Consider the following 25,249-nt stretch of genomic DNA (forward strand, 5'->3'; position numbering starts at 1 on the left):
ATTAGGAGTAGCACCGATTGAAAAATGTGTTTAGAAATATTTTCTATATTCACTCTAGTTTATCCGTCTTTTAAGTATTTTATGTAACTTTCAACAATTACCCAATCATCGCAGTGCATGCGCACACTGATCAAGCAAATGGTAATTGTTCGTACTGTATTTTTTTTTTAATCCAGGTAACAGGCTTTGGCAAATAGGGTAGAGTTATTTTAGTTTTTTCCAATGTTATTACAGATACAGTTCGTTAAACTCGTTAAATTGTGAAGCACACCAGTAGTTTTCTGAAAACTGAGCCCTGATGTGAACCCATATGGTAGGACTGCACGCACGGAACAAAAAGTTCCGTATTAACAAAGCCCTCAGAGTCCCACCATGCAACAGTGAGCTAGCAGCAGCAGCTAACCACCACATTTGACCCTGTGTGTGCCATGATGAATTAGACATCCGGGCTGTGTGTGTGGAAGATGGCGACACTTATCCTCCCTGGTGAATGGATCAAAAACTGGGAAAAATCAGGAAAACACGAGTTGTGAGTAGATGTGAATTATCAACACAGCACCATACGTTATAAGTGTAGATTGATATGAGATAACTAATAAAAAATATGGAGCTAGCATGGCTATTTGACGCCAGACTGTCAAGTGTGTTAGCAAGGGCTAACATAAGCGGCTACGTTAGCAAGCTAGAAAACATTTTAAGTGGCCTGCTAACATTAAGCTAAGAGAAAATACACATTTCTTGTTGGTATTTAATGGTGATTAAGCAAATTGAATTCGTTTGTGTAGTGAAGACCCGACTTGAATGTAACCTTGCCAACCAACCTCACCTGCCTGCTAGCAGTTTGGCTAGCTTACGCTCTCACTAGACCACTCTTTAATTTGTAAACACGGTTGCTACTAAAGCTAGGCTAGTTAGCATCCATGTACCTCTCCCCTCCGGCTGCATCGCGATCGTTCTAGCTCCTTAATTGAAGCAAATTGAGTGCCAAAGTTTCGGTATTTAACATCAGTACCTGCCAAAACACAATCCTTAAGCATTTGGCGAAAAAAGCACTTTATAACTAACGTTGTGTGATTGTTTAGCTTAAAAGTAATACGGTGGAGGGAAACGGCGCATATTTACACAACGCTCCAGTTAGCTGCAACGTTAGCTATGCATCTGTGATGTCGAGTGTATGTTTAACGTTATGTTTTCAAGGCATTACAATATTTATTTAGCGCAATAAACGGTCTCCCCTGAAAGGTATAACCCTTTGGACGAAGAGACTTGTGTTGAAACGCTTAAGTGTAGTAAACCTTTCGGCTACCGTTAAGCTAAATATTTGTTGCACCCGTAAATGTTAGCTAACGGACCGTTAATTGACAGTTTGTGGTTAAAGCTTTTTGATGATCTGTGCGCTCGTTTCTAACTGATGGTTTTGGAAAATAAACCATCAACTGTATCAATGAAACGTCAAATCCCCCAATCAAACGTTAGGCATCACCAGAAGCTCGTCCTTACAATATCTGGAAATCAATAACGTGACCTGGATCAGAATGGTGTTTCTAATTCTATCATTTGAAAGGGAAAACGTTGAGTGAATGAGATTTAAACTTATTTTCTTGAGCACAGCCATCGCATACAGATGGAGACACAACAGGCTCATCCAAAGTGTTAGCTGGTATTAGTGGTTTAGGCCTTGCATATTTAAGCAAGGCCTACAGTCAGATGCACCAACTCAAAGTACTAAATTTTTTGTCAAGTACATAAAATATAAAAATAATAAGAAAATGAATACACCTTTAAATGATGTAGTGTGTTTCCTTTCTCTGTGGTGTATCTGGAGTAGTTACCCCCCCAGTGTATTTACTGTATTATATTTCATGTTTAACATTATCTCAGCTTATGTGCAAATCTGAGATGAATCAGTGAAGCTTCGGTCATTACAAGAGCAACATGAAGCCCTCCAGTCGGTTGGTTTAAAGGCCCCATGCCAGCGTTTCATTTCAGGGATGCCATCCTGTACAGTCACATACCTGTGGTGGGCATCAAGTGAAAGGGCATTTTCATGTGCTGAGAAATCAAAGGGTCAGATCTTATCACATAACCACTATTTCTCTTGTGTTTTCTTAGCAAGACTCCAAACATTATTGTGGACATTGTGTAGATAGTCTGATGTTAAGCTGATACAGCCTCATGTAAATGTCAACCTTGCTGTGTTTGACCTCAGGGCCCTGACACACAGCTGTTTAATGCTTTTGATTTCACTTACAATTGCTTGTGCTGTAGTTCTTGTTGTGTGTCGAGCATCGTTGGCACTGGTTGGTTCTCTTCTTAAACCAATACACTTATAGTTAAAGCAAGTTAAATTGGAGGTAGAGACAGTCATCTAGTGTGCCATGTTTTTTTTTTTCAAAGGCAAATTTGAAAAGACATTGAGGCGGCTCAAAGCAAAGTGCATAGTCACATGTCTGACACATCCAAATTTCGGAATATCCACCTTTATACAAATTTGTATATATTTGATATCGCTTATTATTTTAGGTTATCTAGATTGAGTATGGTGTTAGATGCTGTAATCCAGATGTTACAAGAATATTATTGTGCAGGTAATTATAACCAATGAATGACACCACTCTGTTTGTATTGTTGTTAATGGGTAGGAATTAGTTATAGGCCAAAATGCTGTACAGAGCTACATTAATGCGACTGTAGATAATGTTAAATGTAGGCAGTTTTACAGCCTATGGATTGACATGTTTCAGTCGCCTAACTGACCAGAATCTCTCTTTACTTTGTAGTGTACAACTCTGCAAAGAGCTCACAGAGAAAACAGATCATGGAAGTGAAGTTAGAGGTAAGTTCAGTATTAATTCTGCTCTGTTGTACACTCCTCTTTTGTTTAGCTCTTTATATATTTCAGCTTTCTTGTTGTACACACAAATTAACCCACAACATGCTGCTTTGTTTTTCATCACCATAACTAAATACATATAATTATTGGACAAATTGTCTTAAAAACAATATCCTGTTTGGTTGTGTTTTGCTGGAAATTTTTGGTCATGAGCTCCTCTGAGAACTTCTGAAGCCCTTTTTACACTGCCAGTTCAAGGTGGGATTATTACGCCTCTGTTACGTTCCATCTTCTATGTAGAAGGCATGGAGGCGGAATGGTGGAGCAAAGTCGTTCTGCCTCTGAGCCGGCATCGGAGGTAGTAACAGAGGCATAACAGCGGAGCAGTGCTGTGTGACATGAGCTAGCTGGGGGTTGCAATAGTATCGCCACATTTATCAGTAAAGCCAGTAACATGATAACAGTAACATGATAACAGTAACAAATAGTTAGTGCTATGAAAAAGTCCCTCTGGTCTGACAACGTCTATTGTCCACAAACAAAACTTTTTAGCTTCTAAAGATGTTGTCAAACTACAGATAGCCTTTTCATTATATGACGGCCTTCAGTCGAGTTGTGCCTTGCAGACCGCCCAGCCACACCAGTGTGTTTTCTTCAGTGTCATTTGCTGAATGTCACCATGACTGTAGGGTGAATGCAAATTAAGTGTTTTGAGTAATTCCAGCTGTAGCAATGTACATCTGATCCCTACTGTATGTCTGATTAAATGTATGGCTAGATGTGCAAATAGGAATGGAAATTGCTGTGTTTACGTTTGCTAAGCTGACACAGACCTATCCGATTACATTCAAGGCTTTAATTGTTGCATCTCGACACTCTGTCATGAAGTCGGTGAATCTTTAAGCCAGTTTTTTGTGCTTTTTATTAATACCTGATTTGGATCTGTTTTGTGTAATTTTTTTCACATGAAGTACTTTAGAGCCTTTTCTTTATAATTCTGTCAATTCATTCATAGGTGAACTGTGTCTTGTCTGTCTGTCTCCAGATATACAGGCCGCCTTATACGAGCTCTGCTGGCAGGTTGTACACGGGAACCTGAAGTTGGACCTTGTCGCCAGCGTCCTTGGAGAAATGATGGTAACTGTGCTTTTTAAAAAACTGTTTTATTTGAGTGTTAAACCAATATTACACACAAGCAGTGTCTGCGCTCTTTGTTTTCGAAAGAGAGACAATTTATCCCTTGATTATTACCTATTTTCTTTCCATGTTACTCTCTCTGCTCAGAAATCCAAAGAAGCTTTTTTGTTTTGTTTATGGCACAAGAATATTTTCATCAAAGTGTGACTGTAACATGGTCCATTGTGGTTGTACTGTTGTCCTGTCATGGCTTAAGCACATTAAACTGTTCGCCCACTCTGACCCATTTTATGTCTTTTAACAGTTTGCACTTTTGTTTTGCCTTCAGGAACTCAGAGATGACATGCCATCAATTTTAGCAGATGTGTTTAGTATACTGGGTAAGTTTCTTTTGTTTTTATTTTTAGCTATTAAAGTCTATCTGAAGTACTGCCTTTAAAGAAACTCAAGCATGGTGTGTTTTATACTAGCTTTAAGCAGTTGTGAAGTGTAATTACACATTTTATGTTCATAATATTTGTATAAAATGTGTCTCTCATAGATTTAGAGACTGGTGCGCTGGAAGAAAAGAACAAACGTGACCATTACACACAGCTGGTGGGAGCATGTTTGGTAAGAATAATTGTTTCTGCACGTCAGTATTTACACATAAAACGATTCCCGAAAGCACTTCAGACTAGAACAGACTGCAAAGAATTAATGAAGAAGGGACTTTGTGTGATCAAAATATGCGTGCTTGTATGACTGTCACTTAATTGCCAATGTTACGGCGCAGTTATCTACTGAAAAAAAGGATAGTAGTTAGTTGGTTAGTTGTATTAGAATTTGAAAAACGTTTACTCCACTGTCTGTTTGTGTCATAGATACATTACTGATTTTGATAGCCAGATCTTTTATAAACTGCTTTAATTACTCATGAACTAATAACATTTTTATTTCAGTTTTTTGTTCCGGAGGCCATCCTGAAGGAGAGGCTCGACCCTGAAACCCTTGAATCTCTTGGACTCATAAAACAAGCCCATCAGTTCAATCAGAAGATCGTAAAAATCAAGACTAAACTATTGTAAGTGAAGCGCACAGTTTAGGGGATATTCTCACATTCATAAAAATATAGTGTATCACAGTGAACGTTCTGTCTAATGTGTTTTCAATATTATCTTTTACTTCTTCTCAGTTACAAGCAACAGAAGTTTAACTTACTAAGGGAGGAGAACGAGGGCTATGCCAAACTAATCACTGAGCTTGGCCAAGACCTCTCGGGCAACATCACCAGCCACATCGTCCTGGAGAGCATCAAGTCCCTCATAGGTACCAATCAAGCCTCTTTCAGGGGGACTGCATTCAATGTGGAACTACTACGTATACATTCAGTGTCTGACCTTGTTCAGTGTGCTTGGCATTTATTTGTTTATATATTATAATGGACCTGAGGATATAAGATGATGATTGTGTAACTAGGCTTCTCACCAGACCCAAAGTCAGGCCTCATTGACCATTGCTGATGCTGTGAAGTTTGAGCTGCTTGTTCCCTGTATATCACAGAAGTATGTCCTTGGGTACTATATTTCAGTCTCTTCCGCCTTCACACCAAAGACTTCTGGGAGTCTAGTCCATCAGGAGTTGTCAGGACTTTGTTCTGTTAGTAGGAGGATTTAAAACACCAACTTTTTAAAGCTTCACCTGATCCTTTTTTAAAAGCAGTTTTCCTTGTGTCACATAAAAATGTGGCCTGCTAATGTCTGGCCCACAGGAAAAGATTTTTCAAATCTTAACAGAAGTTGAAAATGTGAGAGACCCCACACATGACGATATATAATCATAGATTTAACAGTTTTGCTCCTATAGTGTGTGGAGAGCAACGATTACACCAAAACAGCACACCACACACCAACAGATGAATTCACCAACAACCCGAGTCCCGACTCTCAAAACTGGAAATCTCACAAAACTCTTGCGGTCACACGTGACTTTAGAGTAAACAAACATGGGCGGACAACGGGCAGGAGGAATTGGTCATGATAGTAATAGAAAAAAGAAACAACTATTGTTTTTGGCTGCAGTTATTGTGCCAAGGAGTATTGTGCTTCCTTCTTCAGTCAGCTTCCACAATTCCACAATCCACAGAGTGCGTGCTCGGCTGTCATCAGGGTTCCCTCCACACAACAGAATAATGCATTGTAAATATTGAACATATTTAATATCTACAATATGAAATCGGTGCGGCCACGACAGCCGTCCGAGCAAAATCGGGGGAAGTAAAACCATTTTAACATACCTGACACCACAGGAACATCTGGCAAGATAATCTTTAGAACCATCAAAAAATAGGGTCTTCGCTTATGATTGTTGGAAGGGGTGTATCGGGCCCAATTATCTCGCCGTGTGTACCCCGCTTAAGTCTGTCAATTTCTTCTTCCTGCAGGATGTTTTAACTTGGACCCTAATCGCGTTTTGGACATAATCTTGGAGGTGTATGAGAGTCGATCTGACCAGGATGAGTTCTTCCTGTCTCTCATCAAGTCCTACATGTGTGAGCCGCTCACCCTTTGCCACATCCTGGGCTTTAAGTTCAAATTTTACCAGGTGAGAATATCTCAAAGGTGGCGGGAGCTCGATTATTGTATGAAACTCATAAGCAGAGAACTCCGGAACTGAAAGTATTCTTGTTGTAGCCTGTTTTTTCTTTTTTTCCTAGTCATTTCATAGTATGTTTGACTTTTATATATTAGTAACAGATATGTCAAACTGTAGCTTGACTCATATTTAATTTGTCCCTGATATTTGACTTCATTGATAACATATTGATTTACTTTCACTCATCTTCCTTCAGGAGCCTAATGAGGAAACTCCCAAGTCACTTTACCACATTGCTGCTGCTTTGCTTCATCATAACCTGATCGAGCTGGAAGATCTCTACGTACATGTAAGGGAAAGGAAAAGTGAATTGTTACATGAGTTAAAAGAGATGATAATTAATGCAATGTGCATCATATACAAATGTAGTTTTATTTCACCTACAGCACATATTCAGGTGTTTGATTATAATTTGTCCTGATACTGACAGCTTTGTGCCTGTATTTCCTCCCTGTCATCCCAGCTCATGCCACTAGATGCCGTCATCATAGAGGAACACAAACGAGATATCTCGGAGGCCAAGCAGATCGCCCGCAAGCTGGTGATGGTTGTGTTGCCCTCAGAGAAGAATGAAGACAAAGACAAGGAGAAGGAAAAGGAGGAGGAGAAGAATGAGAAGGTACCAGAGCATTTGTAAATATAAGCCTGTTATAAAAGAACGCTGTCAGTCTGTGTGGATGTTTAGAGCCACAGGACTGACAGTGATTGATGCCGCTATTTGCCGCTCTGATCTCTGAACTCACTTTATTTAGCCTTTCTGAACTTCAGCATGTTTGCATAGAAACTCAGCTGCTTGTCTTTCTTGTGCCCACAGCCCCCTGATAACCAGAAGCTGGGTCTGTTGGAAGCGCTGCTTAGAATCGGTGACTGGCACCACGCCCAGAGTATTATGGACCAGATGCCTTCCTTCTATGCTGCTTCTCACAAGGCCATCGCACTGGCTCTCTGCCAGCTCGTACACCTGACTGTGGAGCCTCTTTACAGAAGGTGCTGATGCCTTAAATGTTTTACTTATTGTCCACTTTGTGCAGTCAAACCATTACAAGCACGAGGGCCTCACTTTGAACTGATTACTGTCTCTCCTCTTGGTGCCACATGTCATGCATATAAGCTCAGTGAAAGTAGAAAATAAAATGATCTGTTCCTCACAGGGCCGGCCTCCCTAAAGGCGCACGAGGATGTGTGTTGCATCCACTGAGGAACAAGCGAGCCCCTCGGCCTGCAGAGAGCTTCGAGGACCTACGCAGGGACACTTTCAGCATGCTCGGTTACCTGGGCCCTCACCTCTCCCACGACCCCATCCTCTTCGCCAAGATAGTGCGCCTGGGAAAGGGCTTCATGAAAGAGGTACAAAACTTAAACTACTCCATTACTAAATCTGCAGCACAGTCCATCTTATTTCAACTCATGCCTGGTGTCCTTTTCTTCTAGCACCAAAGTGATGGCAGAGCTGATGTCAAAGACAAAATGGTGGGTATAAAACACCATATTTAATAGAGTGAAAACTTGTTTTCCTCTAAAAATCTGCCGGTTTTCTTTGTAGTGCATGTTGCTGTCAGGACCTCATTCATGTGGATTGTGTTGTTATTGCAGGACACACTATTGAGTTGTTTCCTGAGCATAGCAGACCAGGTGCTTCTCCCCTCTCTGTCTCTGATGGAGTGTAATGCGTGCATGTCTGAGGAGCTGTGGGGTCTCTTCAAACTCTTTCCCTACCAGCACAGGTGAGACACACACACACACACACACACGGTCACACTCACTACATGTGGCACTGTTTAATTGAGCCGTCGGATAGTAAACCCTCAGGCAGTGCTCCAGGACACTGTTTACTAGCTGGCTAGGAAAGAGTAGCACACACGTGAGAAAAGCTCATCAAACCACGCTGGATTTTTCTCTGTTATGTAGCACAGCATCTTTGCTGCTCCCCAGTTTTATTTTTAGACTCTTTGTGTGAATATTTTGGCACAACGCTGATGAGCACTGACAGTCCACACTCCCAGAGGTTTTGTTTTTCTTTAGTCGTCTGTGTCAGTTTGTCACAGCTAATAATGCAGCTTCTTTAGTCGCTGAACATGGAAGCGCTTTGTAGAATCTTTCACTGTCTTGTAAACCGAACTGTGTCGACAACTTCAAAGGAAGGATTTCATCTTCACTGAAAATGGACGAGCAGTAGTGCAGTTCATGTGCTGTGTCAGTGTATTATACATTCGGTAGCTCTCTGTGCTGAATTTGGTAATGTATTCTTTTTACGTTGCTCACTCCAAATATGACAAATGACTTTGATCTGATCGTCAAGATTAAGCCAACCATTAAGGAGCAGTCCTTTTTTATTCTAATTAGACGGCTGTGATGAAGCAAATTGTCTGACAAATAGCAGCAGTTTATCATAATGTCAGAGAGGAAATGGCCATTATACTGTTGAGTGACTATTTTGAATTGCAAGCTTTGCAAGCTGACATGTTGAGTCAATGTTAAAGCTGTTTCCTTAAAGCGTACTGGGGTAACATTTAGTCATTAGCAGCTGTCAGATTCTACATTTTTATCGGTCTTTTGGCTACTTGGGCTGTCAAAACTGGCCTAAAATGACGTTCGCTTATTCCTTCTAAAAAAACACAGGTTCAAACTATTCAATTATCTATCTTTGTGCAATATTGTCAACAAGAGGACATACCAATACAACGAGAGACAAACTTACCTCATAAACATGCCTTTTAAAAGATCAACGTAGGCTTCCTACACCTTGCAAAATAATCAAATAAAATAATTGGGTGATGGTAAAAGTGACATTCTGCGCGTCAAGCGAGCTGTGACAGGTAGATTTATTTAAAAACATGTCTTTTGAAAAAATCAACATACCTACACCTGTCTGTTAGGGCTGGGCAAAATGACAATTTATATCGTAACAACAATGTGCCTATCGTATGTGTTTTTCTATAGCGTGAAGTCACAAAACCAGCAGCTGAACTGCGGCTGGGATTTGAATTCTCCGCTATCATAACCACACGGTTGTTTTATTAGCTTGTTTCAGCCAGACTAAAGTTAGTTGTTAACGTCTCACAGTACAAAGCGACGCGGTGTGCGAGATGCTCCGTGTCCAAGAGAGTGAGCGTGAGCACATGTGAGAACACGAGAGCGCTGATTTTTTTTTCACATCGAATATTAATTTTAACAATCGAATATCCGTTTTTTTATTACAATTCGGTTATATATTCTAGTTAAGAATATTTGCTGACAGCCGTGTTGGCTACACACTGTAACAGTCTGCGAGCAGAGGAGAGAAAACGGCTTCCAATGGGTCGAGAGGCATGAGGGAGAGCATGTTTTTAAGCTGTGATATTTAACATTCAAATACAGAGTTATACAGAAAATAAAAATAATTAAAGTTTTTCTTTGGAATGAAATATCATAACATATGAATGTAAAGTTTAGTTCTTGTAACTGCATTTAAGACATTTCTTTTAGTCAAACATAAACTCACCATGCCATGTGACATGCCGCTTTGGTACTCTAACAGGTAACATCCAGGAATTCACATTATAGACACAGTTTGTCAGCAGTGTCGCACAGTGTCCAGTTTAAGTAATGTATTTTTCCTGCCCTGCCAGTGTTCCTGACTGCTGTGTAGCTACAGCTGCTGTTTAATGCTGCTTTCTCTGTCTGTGCTCCCTCAGGTATCGGTTATATGGACAGTGGAAGAATGAGACATATTCCAGCCATCCACTGTTGGTTAAAGTCAAAGCTCAAACTGTGGAACGGGCCAAATACATTATGAAGTAAGTCACCTTGCAGAACCCAGCGTACCAGCACCGTGCAGTAATCTGTCTCTCTGTACCTTTGCTTGACTTTTACTGTCGGTCCAATCCAAACACAGCTCGGATAGTGTGTCCTTGTAGTCTGTGTGTGTGTGTGAAAATGTGGAGCCATTGGCTTCTCGTCTAACACAACCCTGTTCTGTTCTGCAGACTGTGGTTTTACTTTGAAAAGATAGAGTAAAAAAAAATGGGGAGCCTTTCCCATTTATTCAAGTCAGGTCCCTGCAGTTTGACAGGTTTATTCTGGGATATTTCTCCACCTTCTCGCCGTCCTTCAGGGTGTTTGTTTTCAAAAATCACTGCTCTTTGTTTTCCAAGCATCACAAGTAACCTTATCAAGTCACTTCAGAGGGCAGAGTGTTTCAGTTAGTGAAACAATTGGTGGGGTAAATTGAGTTTTAGACACACCACACCATCATCGGGACAAACGTTTGTGTCCTCCTGCTTCGCCTTCACAGAAGCACTGAGTTTGTTTGCTAACTTTCATAAACAAATCCTATAGTCATTATTTCTCCATATTCATTGATGACCATACAAAACGGAGCATTTGGAAAGACGATTATGTTTATGTGTGTAAAGTTGCAAATCTGTCTCAGACAGCGAAAGCATGTAAAATGGGACTTGTGTTTTGTGCTGGTCAAGTAATTATTCTGACACCGCTCTGCTGTTGAAGAAATCAACGGCGCTACTTTTATCTTAAGCTGACAACCATGAAAGCATTTAGCAGTTTCTGTGAAGCTTCCAGAAGTGACAGTCTCTGCTCGCAGCTCTCCTTTCATCGCCTTGTCTGTTTTAATCTGCCGTTTCCTGTCCTGTGCTTCTTCTCCATCTCCAGGCGGTTGACCAAAGAGAATGTGAAACAGTCTGGGAGGCAGATTGGCAAGCTGAGCCACAGCAATCCCACCATCCTCTTTGATTATGTAAGTCTGTTCTTATGTTATTTTATTTGTCTTTGTCTCATTTTGATGTCAGCAAAAGAAAATGTATTCCAGATTCTCTTAAAATCTCTGGATTTAGCAACTTACTCGCTCCGTGTAGCAAATATATTTCTTCTGTCTGTTGATGTTTAATCCCCTCCTCTGCCCTGCTTTTATCAGATGCTGTCTCAGATCCAGTGGTACGACAACCTCATCGTTCCAGTGGTGGACTCCTTGAAATACCTCACGTCCCTCAACTATGATGTCTTGGCCTGTATCCTTCAATATTCCCCCTTTATTCTCTCAAATTACAACCGACGTGAGTGTGTGCGTAAAGTGTGCTGCTTCCTCTCTCTACGTTGTTCCACTTAACTCTGTCTTCAGATTGCATCATTGAGGCTCTGGCCAACCCCGAGAAGGAGAAGATGAAGCATGACGACACCACCATCTCCTCATGGCTTCAGAGTATGTAGTTCACCCTCACTGGCCGGTCACATCCTTCATTTGCATGAAGGGAGAGAAGCCGTTTGATGTTTTAATGAGTATCTAACTTACACCTGTTCCTCCGCTCTACCAAGGTCTGGCGAGCCTCTGCGGAGCCGTGTTCAGAAAATACCCGATCGAGCTGGCAGGCCTTCTGCAGTATGTCACCAATCAGCTGAAGGCAGGGAAGAGGTAAGTTGATTCAAGAGCGCAAGATGTTCTCGGCTAACTTTTGCCTGCACTTTACGCTTCCTTTGATGTGTCAGGAAATGTGCCTCGCTTTATACGTCCGTCCTCTCCCTGCAGCTTTGATCTGTTGATCCTGAAAGAGGTGGTGCAGAAAATGGCCGGCATTGAGATCACTGATGAGATGACCTCAGAGCAGTTAGAGGCCATGACCGGAGGAGAGCAACTCAAAGCCGAGGTACACAGACTCAATCTCAGTTACCAATTCCCTTAATAAAGTCTTTTGAGTAAGATACATCTAGACCAGTGCTGCGTCTGAGCTCGGGTCATTTTCATCATGGCTCTGATTCTGTCGACAGGGCGGCTACTTCGGTCAGATCAGGAACACTAAGAAGTCATCGCAGCGGCTGAAGGATGCGCTGCTGGACCACGAACTGGCCTTGCCTCTTTGTTTACTCATGGCACAGCAAAGAAATGGAGTTGTTTTCTTAGAGGGTGGAGAGAAACACCTTAAACTTGTTGGTCACCTTTATGATCAGGTATGTACCGTCTCCCTGTGATTTCATCTAAATCATGTCTTTTCTCAGCAATAAACAATTACCGTAAAATCCGGAATATAAGGCACGCTGGAATATAAGACTGTTTCTATCCCAGAGGGAAAAAGGTTTCCTATAAATATTTATTAATAAGAACGTGTATACACTATTTTAATTTAAAACACCCACAAATTATAGCCTACCATCTGTTTTCGTCGTGTCCACTTTGCAATCCTGCTAGCCACCGGTGCGGTAGTTGAGCTCAGCCTACGGTAAGGTTGATTGTTGTGTGGAAGGTGGCTGAACTGGCGATCATAACGGCGCATGTCCATGACAAAGCTTTAGCTAGATTATAACGCCATCGTCTGGGTAAAATACCGCAACACATTTAAACACCTCTCTCTGTATTTTATACTGGTATATTGGTCGCACCAGTAAAAAGGACGCAGCCCACTTTTTAGATCTAAAAAATGTATTTAAAGTGCGTCTTATACACTGGATATAACTGTAGATGTCTGTGAATTTGCAGGAACTTCACAGCTCCTTAGATGATCGATTTAAACACTTTTTTTTTTACTTTTCTTTTCTTTTCTGATGTAATTATTCTTATTCCTTCAGTGTCACGACACGTTGGTGCAGTTCGGTGGCTTTCTGGCCTCCAACCTGAGCACGGAGGACTACATCAAGAGGGTCCCCTCCATTGACATCCTTTGTAACCAGTTCCACACTCCACATGATGCTGCCTTCTTCCTGTCTCGGCCAATGTACGCCCACCAGATTCTGGTGAGTGGACTACTTTGTCGGAGCCGCAGTCTATGTCACATCACCGAATGAAGATTGAAGCGTCTATAATTAAGACGATGATGAGGCTTACATTTTTACCAGCCGATTATCTCTTTATGTTTATGTTCACACCAGTCTGCAGTTTCCCTCCTCTTCCTCATTTGAATAGTTGAGCTTATGTGGGTTGAATCGGCTCAACTTTGGGCTTATAAATGTATGAAAATGTGTAAATGCTGCCTCCACTCAGAGCTTCATGAAAGACGTGGGCAGAGTGAAAAAGGCATGTGCTTGAAACCTTCACAACAGGGTTTTTTAAAGTATGAAAAGTATGGAAAATGATGCATCTTTGAAGCTAACTCTATAAATGAAACTATTTCACTCAAGACAAGAAACTGAAGTCAAGAAGGAATACCAGTTTTAAAGTGGAGAGAATGGAGCCCTCACTTAGTGTTTTCTACTTTACAGTCGAAGTACGATGAGCTGAAGAAAGCAGAGAAAGGCAACCGGCAGCAGCAGAAGGTTCACAAGTATGTGGCAGCCTGTGAACAGGTGATGACCCCGGTGCACGAGGCTGTGGTGTCCCTGCATCCGGCCAGAGTGTGGGACGACCTCCGCCCTCAGTTCTACGCCACCTTCTGGTCCCTCACCATGTACGACCTGGCCGTTCCGCATTCTGCCTACGATCGAGAGGTCAACAAGCTCAAGGTCCAGATCAAGGCCATCGAAGACAACCCGGAGATCGTGAGTAGTTGGTCCAAGTTTTCAAACAGTTTTACGTTTCTGTATGTTAAACACTTACGTAGCGGGGCTTAGAAAAATGTCACAAAAGTGGATAAGAAAAGGAAGTGTAAGACTCTGGACAGTGATTATGTAATAGAGCTGACCGTGTGTATTTGTGGTGATATTCTTGTCATTTCCTCTCAATGTGTAGCCCATGAATAAGAAAAAGAAGGAGAAGGAACGCTGCACTGCCCTGCAGGAGAAACTGCAGGAGGAGGAGAAGAAGCAGCTGGAGCACGTCCAGCGGGTTCTCCACCGCCTCAAACTGGAGAAAGACAACTGGTTGTTGGCCAGTAAGTATTCTTATGTTCATGTGGGGGACACTTTGAATGTGTAGAGACTTGCATAATGCTGACGTGACAAGAAAACAGGTATTTCATTTCAATGTGATTAACTGTAATGAGGAACAAAGCATAATAAGATACCAGATAATGACATTAGGACAGTATTTTAGGTACATGTGTTGTTGATATCTTGTGCGTCTGTGTTACTAATACAACTTTAATTCCTCACTGACAGAATCCACAAAGAACGAGACCATAACAAAGTTCCTGCAGCTCTGTTTGTTCCCTCGCTGCATCTTCTCTTCCATCGACGCCGTGTACTGCGCCCGCTTTGTGGAGCTGGTCCACCAGCAGAAAACACCCAACTTCTGCACCCTCCTGTGCTACGACAGGGTGAGACACTTATGCACATGCATACTTAAATTCTTAAAGGCTTAAGAGGATGATTAAACTGTGTTTTACTGCAGAGCCACAAAGTGCTCTATGAGGAAAAGAATAAACATTAATAATGTGATTAATGAAGGGGGATAATGAGGGCTCTAATGTTGCAGAGTCAGCAGGACAGAAGTAGTAGAATATATAAAAGTGTCAAACATCCATTGAGCTGTTCAACAACCACTCGAGTGCGTCATCACATTAAAGCTTAAAGGGGATTTTTTATAGCTAATGGGACAAGAGTGCGTACGTAAAATCCAGACAAACCTCAATAAGCGGAGCGCTGACATGTTTGGCTTTGATGTAACACCGAGCTAGATTTATGTTGAGTTGGTAGCTTTCTACAAAAGGAACCAATTTTTCCAAATGTTACTCAGTTTTTAAGCCAGCATCCTTTATTGTGTTGCTCTGCAGGTGTTCTCTGCCATCATTTACACGGTGGCCAGCTGTACGGAGAACGAGTCTCACCGCTACGGACGCTTCCTCTGCTGCATGCTGGAGACGGTGACCCGTTGGCACAGCGACCGTGCCATCTATGAGAAGGTGTGCAGTCTTACCCGTTCTCTAAACCTGTCACTTTAAGTGTTTGTAACATTTTATGATGAAAAGAAGAGCAGAGAATGAAAGTGTCTCGTCTTACTGTGTGGTCACAGGAGTGCGTTAATTACCCCGGCTTCCTGACCATCTTCAGAGCCACCGGCTTCGATGGAGGGAACAAAGCGGATCAGCTGGATTATGAGAACTTCAGGCATGTGGTGCACAAGTGGCACTACATGCTGACGAAGGTGAGCTGCCCTTCTTTATAATTGTTTTACGTCTTGATAAAAGCTCTGAGGAAGATTTGAGTTTATCTCTGATCTGTGTCCTCTGTCCCTGCTCCGTCCAGGCTTCAGTTCACTGCCTGGAGACGGGAGATTACACCCACATCCGGAACATTCTCATCGTGCTCACAAAGATCCTGCCCTGCTACCCCAAGGTCCTGAACCTGGGCCAAGCCCTGGAGTGCCGCGTCCACAAGATCTGCCTCGAGGAGAAGGACAAGAGGCCCGACCTCTATGCCTTAGCAATGGGGTAACACAGCATTGTGTGCTGTTCAGCTCCTCGTGGAGCAACAGTTAGCTTATATTGTGTGAAGTGTGCTCAAACTGGGAAGACGGCGTCCTGAAAGAAGGAGTAGAGATTTATAGGTTTGATTTTAACATCTGTTCAGGTAGCTTGTAGTGGAAAGTTGTTAGTGAAATCCAGATGTTTGGGCTTGAAGCGGATGGTTAGACAGGCTGCTAACATTCACGACAGCACACAGCCTGGATTTCTCAAAACATTTAGGGACTAACACTTTTTCCTGAAGAAGCCTGTACTTCAGTGGAAACCGCTTGATGCCTGTCCCTATTTATATGGGGTTGTTATTTCAGGGAAATGCATTGATGAGCTAAATCATCTGAGGTTTTTGTCCTATTCCCGTCTGAAGGTTATATTTTCAAACTCGTGTGAGTTCTTTTTAAGCTTTTGTCTGGGCTGTGTGAAAACCATTTATGCATCTTGCAGTTATTCGGGTCGATTGAAAAGCCAGAAGGTGCACATGGTCCCTGAGAATGAGTTTCACCACAAGGAGCAGCCAGCGCGCAGCGCCACCCCCGCCAGCCAACAGAACGGCCCCGGCAGCACGGGCAAGCCCGCCAGCAGCACCAGCAAGACGGAGGAGGGGACGTCAGAGGATGGAGGTGAGTGATCAGAGTCTTATTTTCCTCCTGAAGGATTTGGCTTAAGACAGTCAGAACAACACAAATATGAATATAAGGTTAAACACTGTGATCCTTTGATGCAACTTCAGCTTGCAACATCATTTATGTTTCTGTTGCATGTTTTACACCTTACAGTTGCTACAAATCCTGCATGCATTTTAATAGTATAAAAAATCTCATCAAGGTCTTGTTGTTTTTTCTAATGCAGATAGGGGCAAGGATAAATCTCAGGGGACCACAAAGCCAGTGAACAAAACCAACAGTGCAGCGGCCAAAGTGACCACCAGCAACGGGAACGGTGCTCTCAACAGGTGGGCACATCATGACCTCAAACACGGCAAATTAAAGCTGATGTTTTGTGTCACTACACCTTTAGACGTGTTATACACAAGCTGAGTTAGGAGCTTAATACCAAGAATCCTGTATTAAACATCTCTTAGTAAAGAATTTAAAAGACAAGTAACTCTCCCCTCTGCAGCACCAAAGCCGTAAAAGACCGGGACGACAAGGAGAAGAGCGGGAAGGAGAAAAAAGAGAAAAAGGAGAAGACACCAGGCAGCACTCCTGAAACAAAGGCGGAGAACCGTCGGGAGAAGCAGAGAGACGAGAGGGCGGGGAAGGAGGAGCGGGCGGCACGTGAGGGTAAGGAGAAGACCCCCAAGGCAGACAGGGAGAAAGTGAAGGCCGAGGAGAAGAGCAGCAAAGACGACAAGGCCAAAGCCGGCAACGGGGAGCCCATGGAGCCATCCAGGGAGCGCGACGCCATCAAGGAGTCCAAGAGCAAGGACAAAGGAGACAGGAGCGCTGTGGCCGGGACCCTCAAGTCACCAGTTCCCAGAGCGGAGTCAGCCGAATCTGAGAGGGGTAAGGAGCCTTTCTGCAAAGTCTGTTGTGCTGCTGTTTCTACCACATATATATACGTTGTGTATAAAAGCTTATTTCACCACCAGTTAAAGACAACTTTCACTCTTTTCTCTGCACAGATCACAAAAGACGAAAGCTCGACAGCCACTCTTCTCCGTCCCACTCCTCGTCTGTTAAGGTTAGTATGGCTTGAGGAAGGCTGTGCCCGTTTCTTCTCTATCTGCCGGAGCGTTCCCCTGCCGTTGCACATTCCAGCAGCCCCGAAGATCACCAAGGAGAGTTGTCGTACACGCAGGCTTTGCATCTGGAAATCCCGACCAAATCCATGGGAGTCGGAAATCATTCCATGGACATGAGCATAATCTTTTGCAGAATTGGGAGAAAACCCCTCAAGGACTTAGCCAAGAGAATATTGTGTATATTGAGTATTTTCATATTGAAATATTTATCTATTTTTATATTAATGAAAGCAGTCAGTGTGCCTTTGGAAGAAAGAATTTTTTAAGCATTTCTATATTCCTTGTGGATTTTTTGCTTTTTGAGAATAATATCCGCCTGAAGTCAAACGGCTTGCCAAATCAAGAGTTTCGCCTTTTTAATGGCAAAGATTTTTTTTAACACCACGAGCTGTGTTTCACTACTTGAAAAGATGCCCAAGATAATTTTCCCCGTTTTTGCGAGCTGAGAGGATTCCCTGGTTAAAGAGATGTAAAGTATTTTACTTTCCCCTCAACGTCCCCGGAGCCAGTGCGGAGTCAGATGGTGTCCAGCAAAACAACTATGCTGAAGGAGCGCCTCTCCGCTGCGGCTGAGTCATCGCCCCCACTTCTGTATCCGTTTGTTAAAACGGCCTGCATGCAGCCTCCACGTCACTCGACGCGCGCCCAGTCGGTCCTGATGCCCCCCTACAGCGCTGCACCCACAACTACCAGCCATCAGCATCCACAGTCGTACTACCTCCTGGCAAGCACTCAATGGGAAACCAGAGCCACCAGCAGCTGAGATCTACGGAGAAATGAATGTCGCAGTTTTGAATCAGCCAAAAAAGCAGAGGAAAATAAAGAAGCCTCTACAAAGAGAGAGAGAGGGAGGGAAAGAGTGGGCGAAGCCTGAGTCGTCTGGAGCGTTGCCCAAACCACTGGAAGCTTGTGATAGGTCTTTATTTTACCTTCCACCAGAGAAATAGGCTCCCTGTGTCTTATCCATTCCTGAACTGTAAGTGACAGCAACAGTTATTTATGTAGGGATGCAAGCACATAAGAATTGAGTGATTTGTCTTGCACACACAGGCACACACACACACACACACACACCAACACACACACACACAGTATTTACAGCACTTGCACTTTAGATGTACTGAATACCAGCTGCACTGTAGGACTCTTACATTATGCTGCCTGAACTTGCAGACATGTCTGTAGAATCTAACTAGCATTTCTTCATATATATGCTCAGGGTTTTTCTATCTACAGTATTGACATTCCACATGTTGAGCTTATGAACTCTCCTCTATGTCATAACCTTGTCAAAGCCTTAGTCCTTGAAGGTCAGAGGTCAAGGGAGAAGTATGCTGTTGGTCCGGCCAGACCAGAGTTCCCTACCCCCCCCCACCCCCACCCTAACCCCACCCCTTCTTCCAACTCTCTACTGCTGTCTGACAACCTCCTCCCAACCCCCCCCCCACCCCCTCCCAGCTCATCTGTCATCTCCATTCATCCCTACAGGACAATAGCAACGAACCCAAGGAGTCCACGTCCAAGGTTTGAACTGACTCTTACTGAACACCTTCTCTCAGACTGTTGTCTTTATTTCATGTGCAAAACACGTACAGCTGCTGACGGGACACAACTCGCATCACCTCTGTGGAGCCATCTTTTTTTGTAGTCTCACAATTTGTGTCACCATTACCAAAGTATTTGGTTATCCTTGGAACAGCATTAATCATTATTTTTTGGACATTTGGAGGCAGCAGAAGTAGCTAAAAACATTTTAAACTGACACCCGTTTTTTAAGTTCTGTAGGCAAACATGTCGGCACACGCTGACTGACATGAAGCATTCATTCTGAGTTATGTTTCTGACCACCAGGCGAATATCCAATTCCAATTTTCAGCCAATAATATATTCAATATGATGTCCAGTGTTCAACATTTAGCTTTAAGTTCAGAGTTAGTATCTCTTTAGCTGTAAAATGCTCGACAGTGTTCACCAGCTGATCTTAAACTCTGCTTATTGGTACAGAGCAGCCATCAAACAGTCAGACAGGAAACAACCGCCTCCTGTAGAGGGAAACTAGATTTATTATAGAGGCGACCGAAACAAGTGAGTTAAATGTGGCTTAAACGCTCTGTACAGCTGAGCTGGACTGCAGTCATGTGATCATCTACAAACACCCCCTCAGTCATTTGATTTATATTTGATATGACACTAACGGGTCGTTTAGCTTTCTTTTGAGATGGTAGCAGTCTCTTAGAAATGTTACCAGCCCAACTCACTGATTTATTACAAGGTTGAATACTAATTTGTAACTTGATGGCATCAACAACAAAACAACAAAAATCATAACAGATAATTTGGACAAAGCAAATTTAATTTGATACTAAGGAGAGGTAAAGCAGAAAGGCCAAACAGCTGTGGGGAGTCTCTTCAGGTTTGTTCGTTGCAACATTGAACACATTTTTACACAGATGGACAGGAAAAGTACAATATATATTAATTACTTTAATTAAATACTTATTAATAGAGAAGATATTAATCATAATAATGTATAATCAATTGGTTTTCTCCCCTTAAAGCTAAAACACAGTGAAAGTTATTCCATCCTGTGTCTGTGTGGACGTGTGTGTATCATTCTGCTCATGAACTTCTGTCTGTTGGTCAGTGTCAGTGTTTCTGTCTGTCATTCATTCTTAAAACTACAACACAATAAGAAGTCGCAGGTTGGATACTGTTGAATATGAACGTGTGATTGTTCTTATTCTGTCATCACAAACAAGTAAATGTGCTAAAACACTTTAATCGAACTTATCAAACACTCGTAACCACAGCTGTTTTACTTATTCTAACTCATCACCTGTTTATACGTCGAGAGACAGAAACTGAAGTATTGTTCACTTTATTGATCAGAACATAATGATTCTAATTATAAGAATATCTTCTTTTATTTCTAACCTGAGCCAGGAGCTCTATTGTTCCTCCACTCAGTGTTTCACTTATCCTCCAGGGCCTGAAGTAGAATGGACTCTGCTTGTTGTGATAATTGTTAGTCAGTTAGGAGACTTATTTGGAGTGGGTGTTAAAGTTCATGCTAACAGCTTGTTGGACTTGGACGCAGCTTAATTTGGCCGAGTGAGGTTTCTGTTAAAGATCAGAGCCTCTGCAGTGTAAAGATAGGTGATGAAATTGTGACCAGACTCAGTTCAGACTAAAGATTTGCAACAGTACAGAAGTGTTACTTTAAACTGTCCCGTCTCTGCTCGATGATGCTGTCGCCTTGGACTCAGGCTGTGAAGTCGTCTATGGCTGGTTTTAGAACAAACGGCACGTCACCTGTTCCATCACTTCATCAGCTTATAGGGAGGTCACAGAGCTGAAGTTGAAACCAAGTCCACCTAATGACAAAACTTCTCTGGGAATAGACATTAACACTAGAGGGGAGATTTTGTGTCTGAAGTCCAGGGTATGAAATTGCGTCTGCATCCTCAGAAGTAGGGATGGACTATTCAAGCAAAGACACTATTTGATATTCACCAGGAACTATTCGACTATTATTCCACCTCTCTCCCCGTGTGCGCAAACACGCTGACATAAGGAGAGAGATTTACCTTTTCACAACTCTATTGGTTTTATTTTCATGTCAAAGTGTGTTTTTTTTTTGTTTTTTTTTTCTGGTTCTGAATCTCACAGGTCCACGCCCATTTTACCAGCACTTGGCACTTGTGCTTTCTTCTTCTCTTGTTATTTAATGGCGGTTAGCACTTCAGCCACCATCTGACAGTAGTACCACATTACAACCAGGCGCCATTAAAAAGTATGGGAAAAATATATTTTTAAGATGAGAAAATAGTTGCTTTAACTTTGAGGTTTTTTTATAAGTTAATGTCTATTCAAATATTTGAAATTCATGACCCCTCCCTGCTCGGAAGTAGAAATGACTTGTTGCAAATGTTACATCAGCCTCATCTTGTTGTGTTGGTGTAAACTGACAAGTGACAGACTGGCAAACTGCCGGTTTATGCAAGTTACAACTTGTTCTGTTGCAAATCTTTGGTCTTAACTGCTCCTTACTAATGCGGCTTATTTTTGGTGACATAATGGCTTTAATTTTAGTGAAAATAAAACGGTATCATTGTTACAACTTAAACATTGGTTTTATTGTTCTTCTTCTGTTCCTATAAAATCGTCTTGCAGCACCACGTCAACTACAATTCAGTAACCCGGTCCAAGAGCAGAGAGAGGGAGCTGGAGAAGAAAGAGACAGACAACACACAGGGCCGATCCAAAGAGAAGAAGGAAGAGAAGGACCGGAAAGACAGGAAACGAGTCAGTATTTAACAAGGCCGCTCATCTTTCTTGTTATTTGTTGGAAAATTCGACAAACTTCTGTCTGTCAGTGAAGAAGTGTGTAATTTATGACAACTAATACACGGTGTCCTGTCTGTTCTCTTTTAGGACCACGCTGTTAACGACCGCGAGGCGAGCCAAGAATCCAAACGTAAAAAGGACGAAAATGGAACCAGTATGTTTGTTTTGATCAATCGGAAAAGTGCCGAGTATAAATAACAAGAAAAGAACTAAAGCTTAATCTTCTCTCCCCAGATTCCTCCAAAAACAGCAAGAGCACGAGTCCTTCCTGCGACTCCCCGCTGTCAGCCGAGAAAGAGAAGAGCAAAAGATCAAAATCTTCCAGTAAAGAGAAGGCGGATTCTGTGAAACCTGAGCGGACGTCCTCTGGAGGAAAAAAGGTCAGTTCATTCTCCGTCACCCTCTACCAGCACCGCACTCTCCCCTCATGTGTTTGTAGAGTTAATTCATCAATTTGCCCTCCCATTGTCCTATCATCCCTTAATTCAGAGACACAGACACTTCAGTTGAAGCATTTGATTTCTCCTGATCCTTTTCATCTCATGCTGCTTTGTGTTGTTGCGCTGCAGGAGTCCCGACACGATAAGGAGAAGTCTGAAAAGAAAGAGAAGAGGGACAGCAGCGGCGGAAAGGAAGACAAGAAGCAATATCCTTAAACGTGACGCCTCTTTTACTCTTTATACCTTTTCCTTTTTAATTATCATTTTCAAGTACATTTCTCAAAACATTTATGCACCAGTGTCTCTACATATTTATCAAAGCTGCTCGCTGCAGGAAATTAGTTTCTCCGTTTGTTTCCATAATGAGAGAATGACCCCCTGTTGTGCGTCACTAATCACTCGAATGCAGTAACCGTTCAGAATGACAGTAGATGTATTAATGCATTGAGAAGCCAGGCGACAGGATTTGCTTGTTAACATAATTATTACATCAAATCTTTAACAATGCGATTTGTGTCATTTGAGTTTAACTTGTAGCTAATTTGTCTCCAGTAACTGCGACCTGCTCGGATACATGTGCTGAGCTGAACCCTTTAATTGTGACCTCACAGCCGCTGTGTCACAAAAGCTGTTGATCACTCGACATGTATCAGGCACAATTTACACAAGCTGTGAAAAAGAAGCAGCCTCTGTGCTCTGAGGCGCCTCTGTTTAGTGATATACGAATGTTTGTGAGAAATAGTCTCAGTCTTTGGTTAATTCATTATAACCCTTAACATTGCTACTCATAAATCCTCTGACAAGCACAGATAATGTGCACTAACCGGTGAAGGTAAGACACACTCAGCCTCTCCTCAAACAGCTTCAGCCCCTCCTCCCTGTGCTCAGCGTCTCATGTGTTTTCTCTGCTCCTCTGCAGAACTGGAGAAGCTGTGTTTTTATCTGCAAGACATCTGCAGCTCCACCTGTACCATGTTAACTCTCATTTCTGCCTGTGTTGTTTTGCTGTAAACCCCCCCCCCTCCCCCCAGTGTTGTTAGCGGTAGTTATCTGAACGTACAGATCACCTCATTATTTTTCCAATTCAGTATACGGCGAACCAGCTGTTTGTTTTTGTTTCTTTTGTATTCTCCTGTATGGGCACAGTGTGCTGCTCTGATCACATGTTATTATTGTTCTGATTAGAAAAGTGGTTACTGTATGAAATGATCTCTCGGTCACACCTGGTCATGGATTCAATAATCTGATGCTTGAAAATTTGTATTTTTTTGTACGTTGTCAGGCTTTGCTTTTTGCTCGTTTTATTGGAGTTAACATGCTTTCCATACTCACTTACCTCATATACTTTTCGAGATACTTAGATACTTTTATTTATTTATCTCCACCTTTTAATCCCCGTTAGACCATAGGAGTGAGTGAGGAAACTGAAACAGAGGACCAGTTTGTATATTGTGTACAATAATAAAGAGAGTAACGTGAAATTCACATCATGTTATTTCTTTTTTTTTTTTTTTTCAATGTCCCTTACAGTCCTTTTGTGAGTTTGTGTTAATCAGGTTTTTACATAATTTATAAAAATGCCAGTTCGACCTTGACTCAAATGTAGAATTGTAAAGAAATCAGACTAAAAGAATCTGAAGCTCTGTACTCCAAAAACATCTGTTTGGAAATGACTTTTGGAGATTTTATCTGCTGTACTCAATGAGTGTAAGCTTTTTTTAAAAAAACAAAAACCAATAAATAATAGTTTTCCTAGTGTGTCACTTTGATGTTGTCTCCTACCTTTCTTTCTTGTTCCTCCACTACAGCAGACGACCAACACAACAGTTTGTCAGCGGCTGGAGAAACTAGATCTGAATTCTTAGCAGTTGTACATCAGGTGCAGTTTAGTGCAGCTGGTTGACCCAGAACACTGAAACACATTCATGTGATGTGCCTTGTAGACGTAGCTTTACATGTCAATGGAATTATTTATAATGGACAGAATTTAATTTAAATACGGGTCATTTATTTTTCTACGCTCTTTATATTGACTCTAATTCCATCTCTCGCTGATCAAAATTACTTCTTTCTACACCAGGTTTATTTACCAAAAATCACTCCTGAGAGAGTGAGTTAAAAAAAAAAACTTTATTTTATGGATCCAATAGAGCTCGTTAAAATCTCTAGAAAGAAACTTTGAAAATTGAACTTTGGTAGTTTTGAAAATGTCAAATTAATGTTCTTCCAGTTCAGTCCAGTGACCTCTTCGCATAACCTCGAGAATCTCCAGCAGCGTATTTAAATGTTAACTTTTTTTCATGCATGCATACAATTCCGATGTGGAGAACGCTTCTTATAAAAAATACTTTCTTCCCTTCAGTCGTCTAATATTCTCTGCAATCTGTACAGTTCTTTCTAGACAAGCATAAGGACATGATGGGACCTGTACCATAAAGAATAACAGGTACATACTTGTACTACTTTAAAAGCCTATTTGTTCCCTCATATATGGAAACCCATTATTGCCAGGTACAAAAGAGAACAGGTGAATACTACCCCTCTTAAGGCAGCAGGTATCTACTTAAAGTTTGTGTTGCAAAATAACCCCAGAAGCCTCCCTGCTCATGTGCTCATGACACGTGTTGGTTATAATGACTTATATTCGTAGATCTATTATAACGTCTCTCTCCAACACTAACTCCCTCAGGATGGTCAGACCATTAAATTCTCTTCCACGGACTTCATTCCTTTATGGAGTGACCAGGACGAAGACTGTCATCTGCATTAATTAGAAGACAGGCACACCAGGGCC

The 25,249-nt window shown here is 42.0% G+C and overlaps 1 protein-coding gene across 2 annotated transcripts; it reads left to right on the top strand.

Annotated features, from left to right (window-relative positions):
* The first annotated feature begins 452 nt into the window (after positions 1 to 452).
* thoc2 (THO complex 2) lies at positions 453 to 24,218 on the top strand. 2 transcript variants are annotated; one of them, XM_069665644.1, is made up of 39 exons: positions 453 to 529; positions 2,781 to 2,836; positions 3,879 to 3,970; positions 4,299 to 4,350; positions 4,512 to 4,582; positions 4,912 to 5,033; positions 5,145 to 5,278; positions 6,393 to 6,553; positions 6,801 to 6,893; positions 7,068 to 7,223; positions 7,419 to 7,591; positions 7,756 to 7,951; positions 8,036 to 8,074; positions 8,198 to 8,328; positions 10,279 to 10,380; positions 11,255 to 11,339; positions 11,517 to 11,610; positions 11,721 to 11,801; positions 11,915 to 12,011; positions 12,126 to 12,243; positions 12,365 to 12,544; positions 13,160 to 13,324; positions 13,790 to 14,065; positions 14,256 to 14,397; positions 14,624 to 14,781; positions 15,238 to 15,366; positions 15,477 to 15,608; positions 15,710 to 15,894; positions 16,369 to 16,544; positions 16,774 to 16,876; positions 17,044 to 17,429; positions 17,549 to 17,607; positions 19,157 to 19,192; positions 21,842 to 21,973; positions 22,103 to 22,169; positions 22,250 to 22,395; positions 22,585 to 22,661; positions 23,241 to 23,287; positions 23,375 to 24,218. In XM_069665644.1, the coding sequence occupies exons 1-38, from the start codon at positions 465 to 467 to the stop codon at positions 23,266 to 23,268; spliced, it is 4,695 nt and encodes a 1,564-aa protein (XP_069521745.1). In that variant the 5' UTR covers positions 453 to 464; the 3' UTR covers positions 23,269 to 23,287; positions 23,375 to 24,218. The 2 variants fall into 2 exon arrangements, 1 of the variants encoding a protein (XP_069521745.1); XR_011308444.1 differs by lacking the exons at positions 22,103 to 22,169; positions 22,250 to 22,395; positions 22,585 to 22,661; positions 23,241 to 23,287; positions 23,375 to 24,218 and having other exon boundaries at positions 17,549 to 18,644; positions 21,842 to 21,893.
* Positions 24,219 to 25,249: the final 1,031 nt, after the last annotated feature.

The sequence above is a fragment of the Semicossyphus pulcher genome, unplaced genomic scaffold (assembly GCF_022749685.1).
Source record: "Semicossyphus pulcher isolate SPU_LCO1_2020_fin unplaced genomic scaffold, fSemPul1.0.p SCAF_10, whole genome shotgun sequence".
Classification (NCBI taxonomy): domain Eukaryota; kingdom Metazoa; phylum Chordata; class Actinopteri; order Labriformes; family Labridae; genus Semicossyphus; species Semicossyphus pulcher.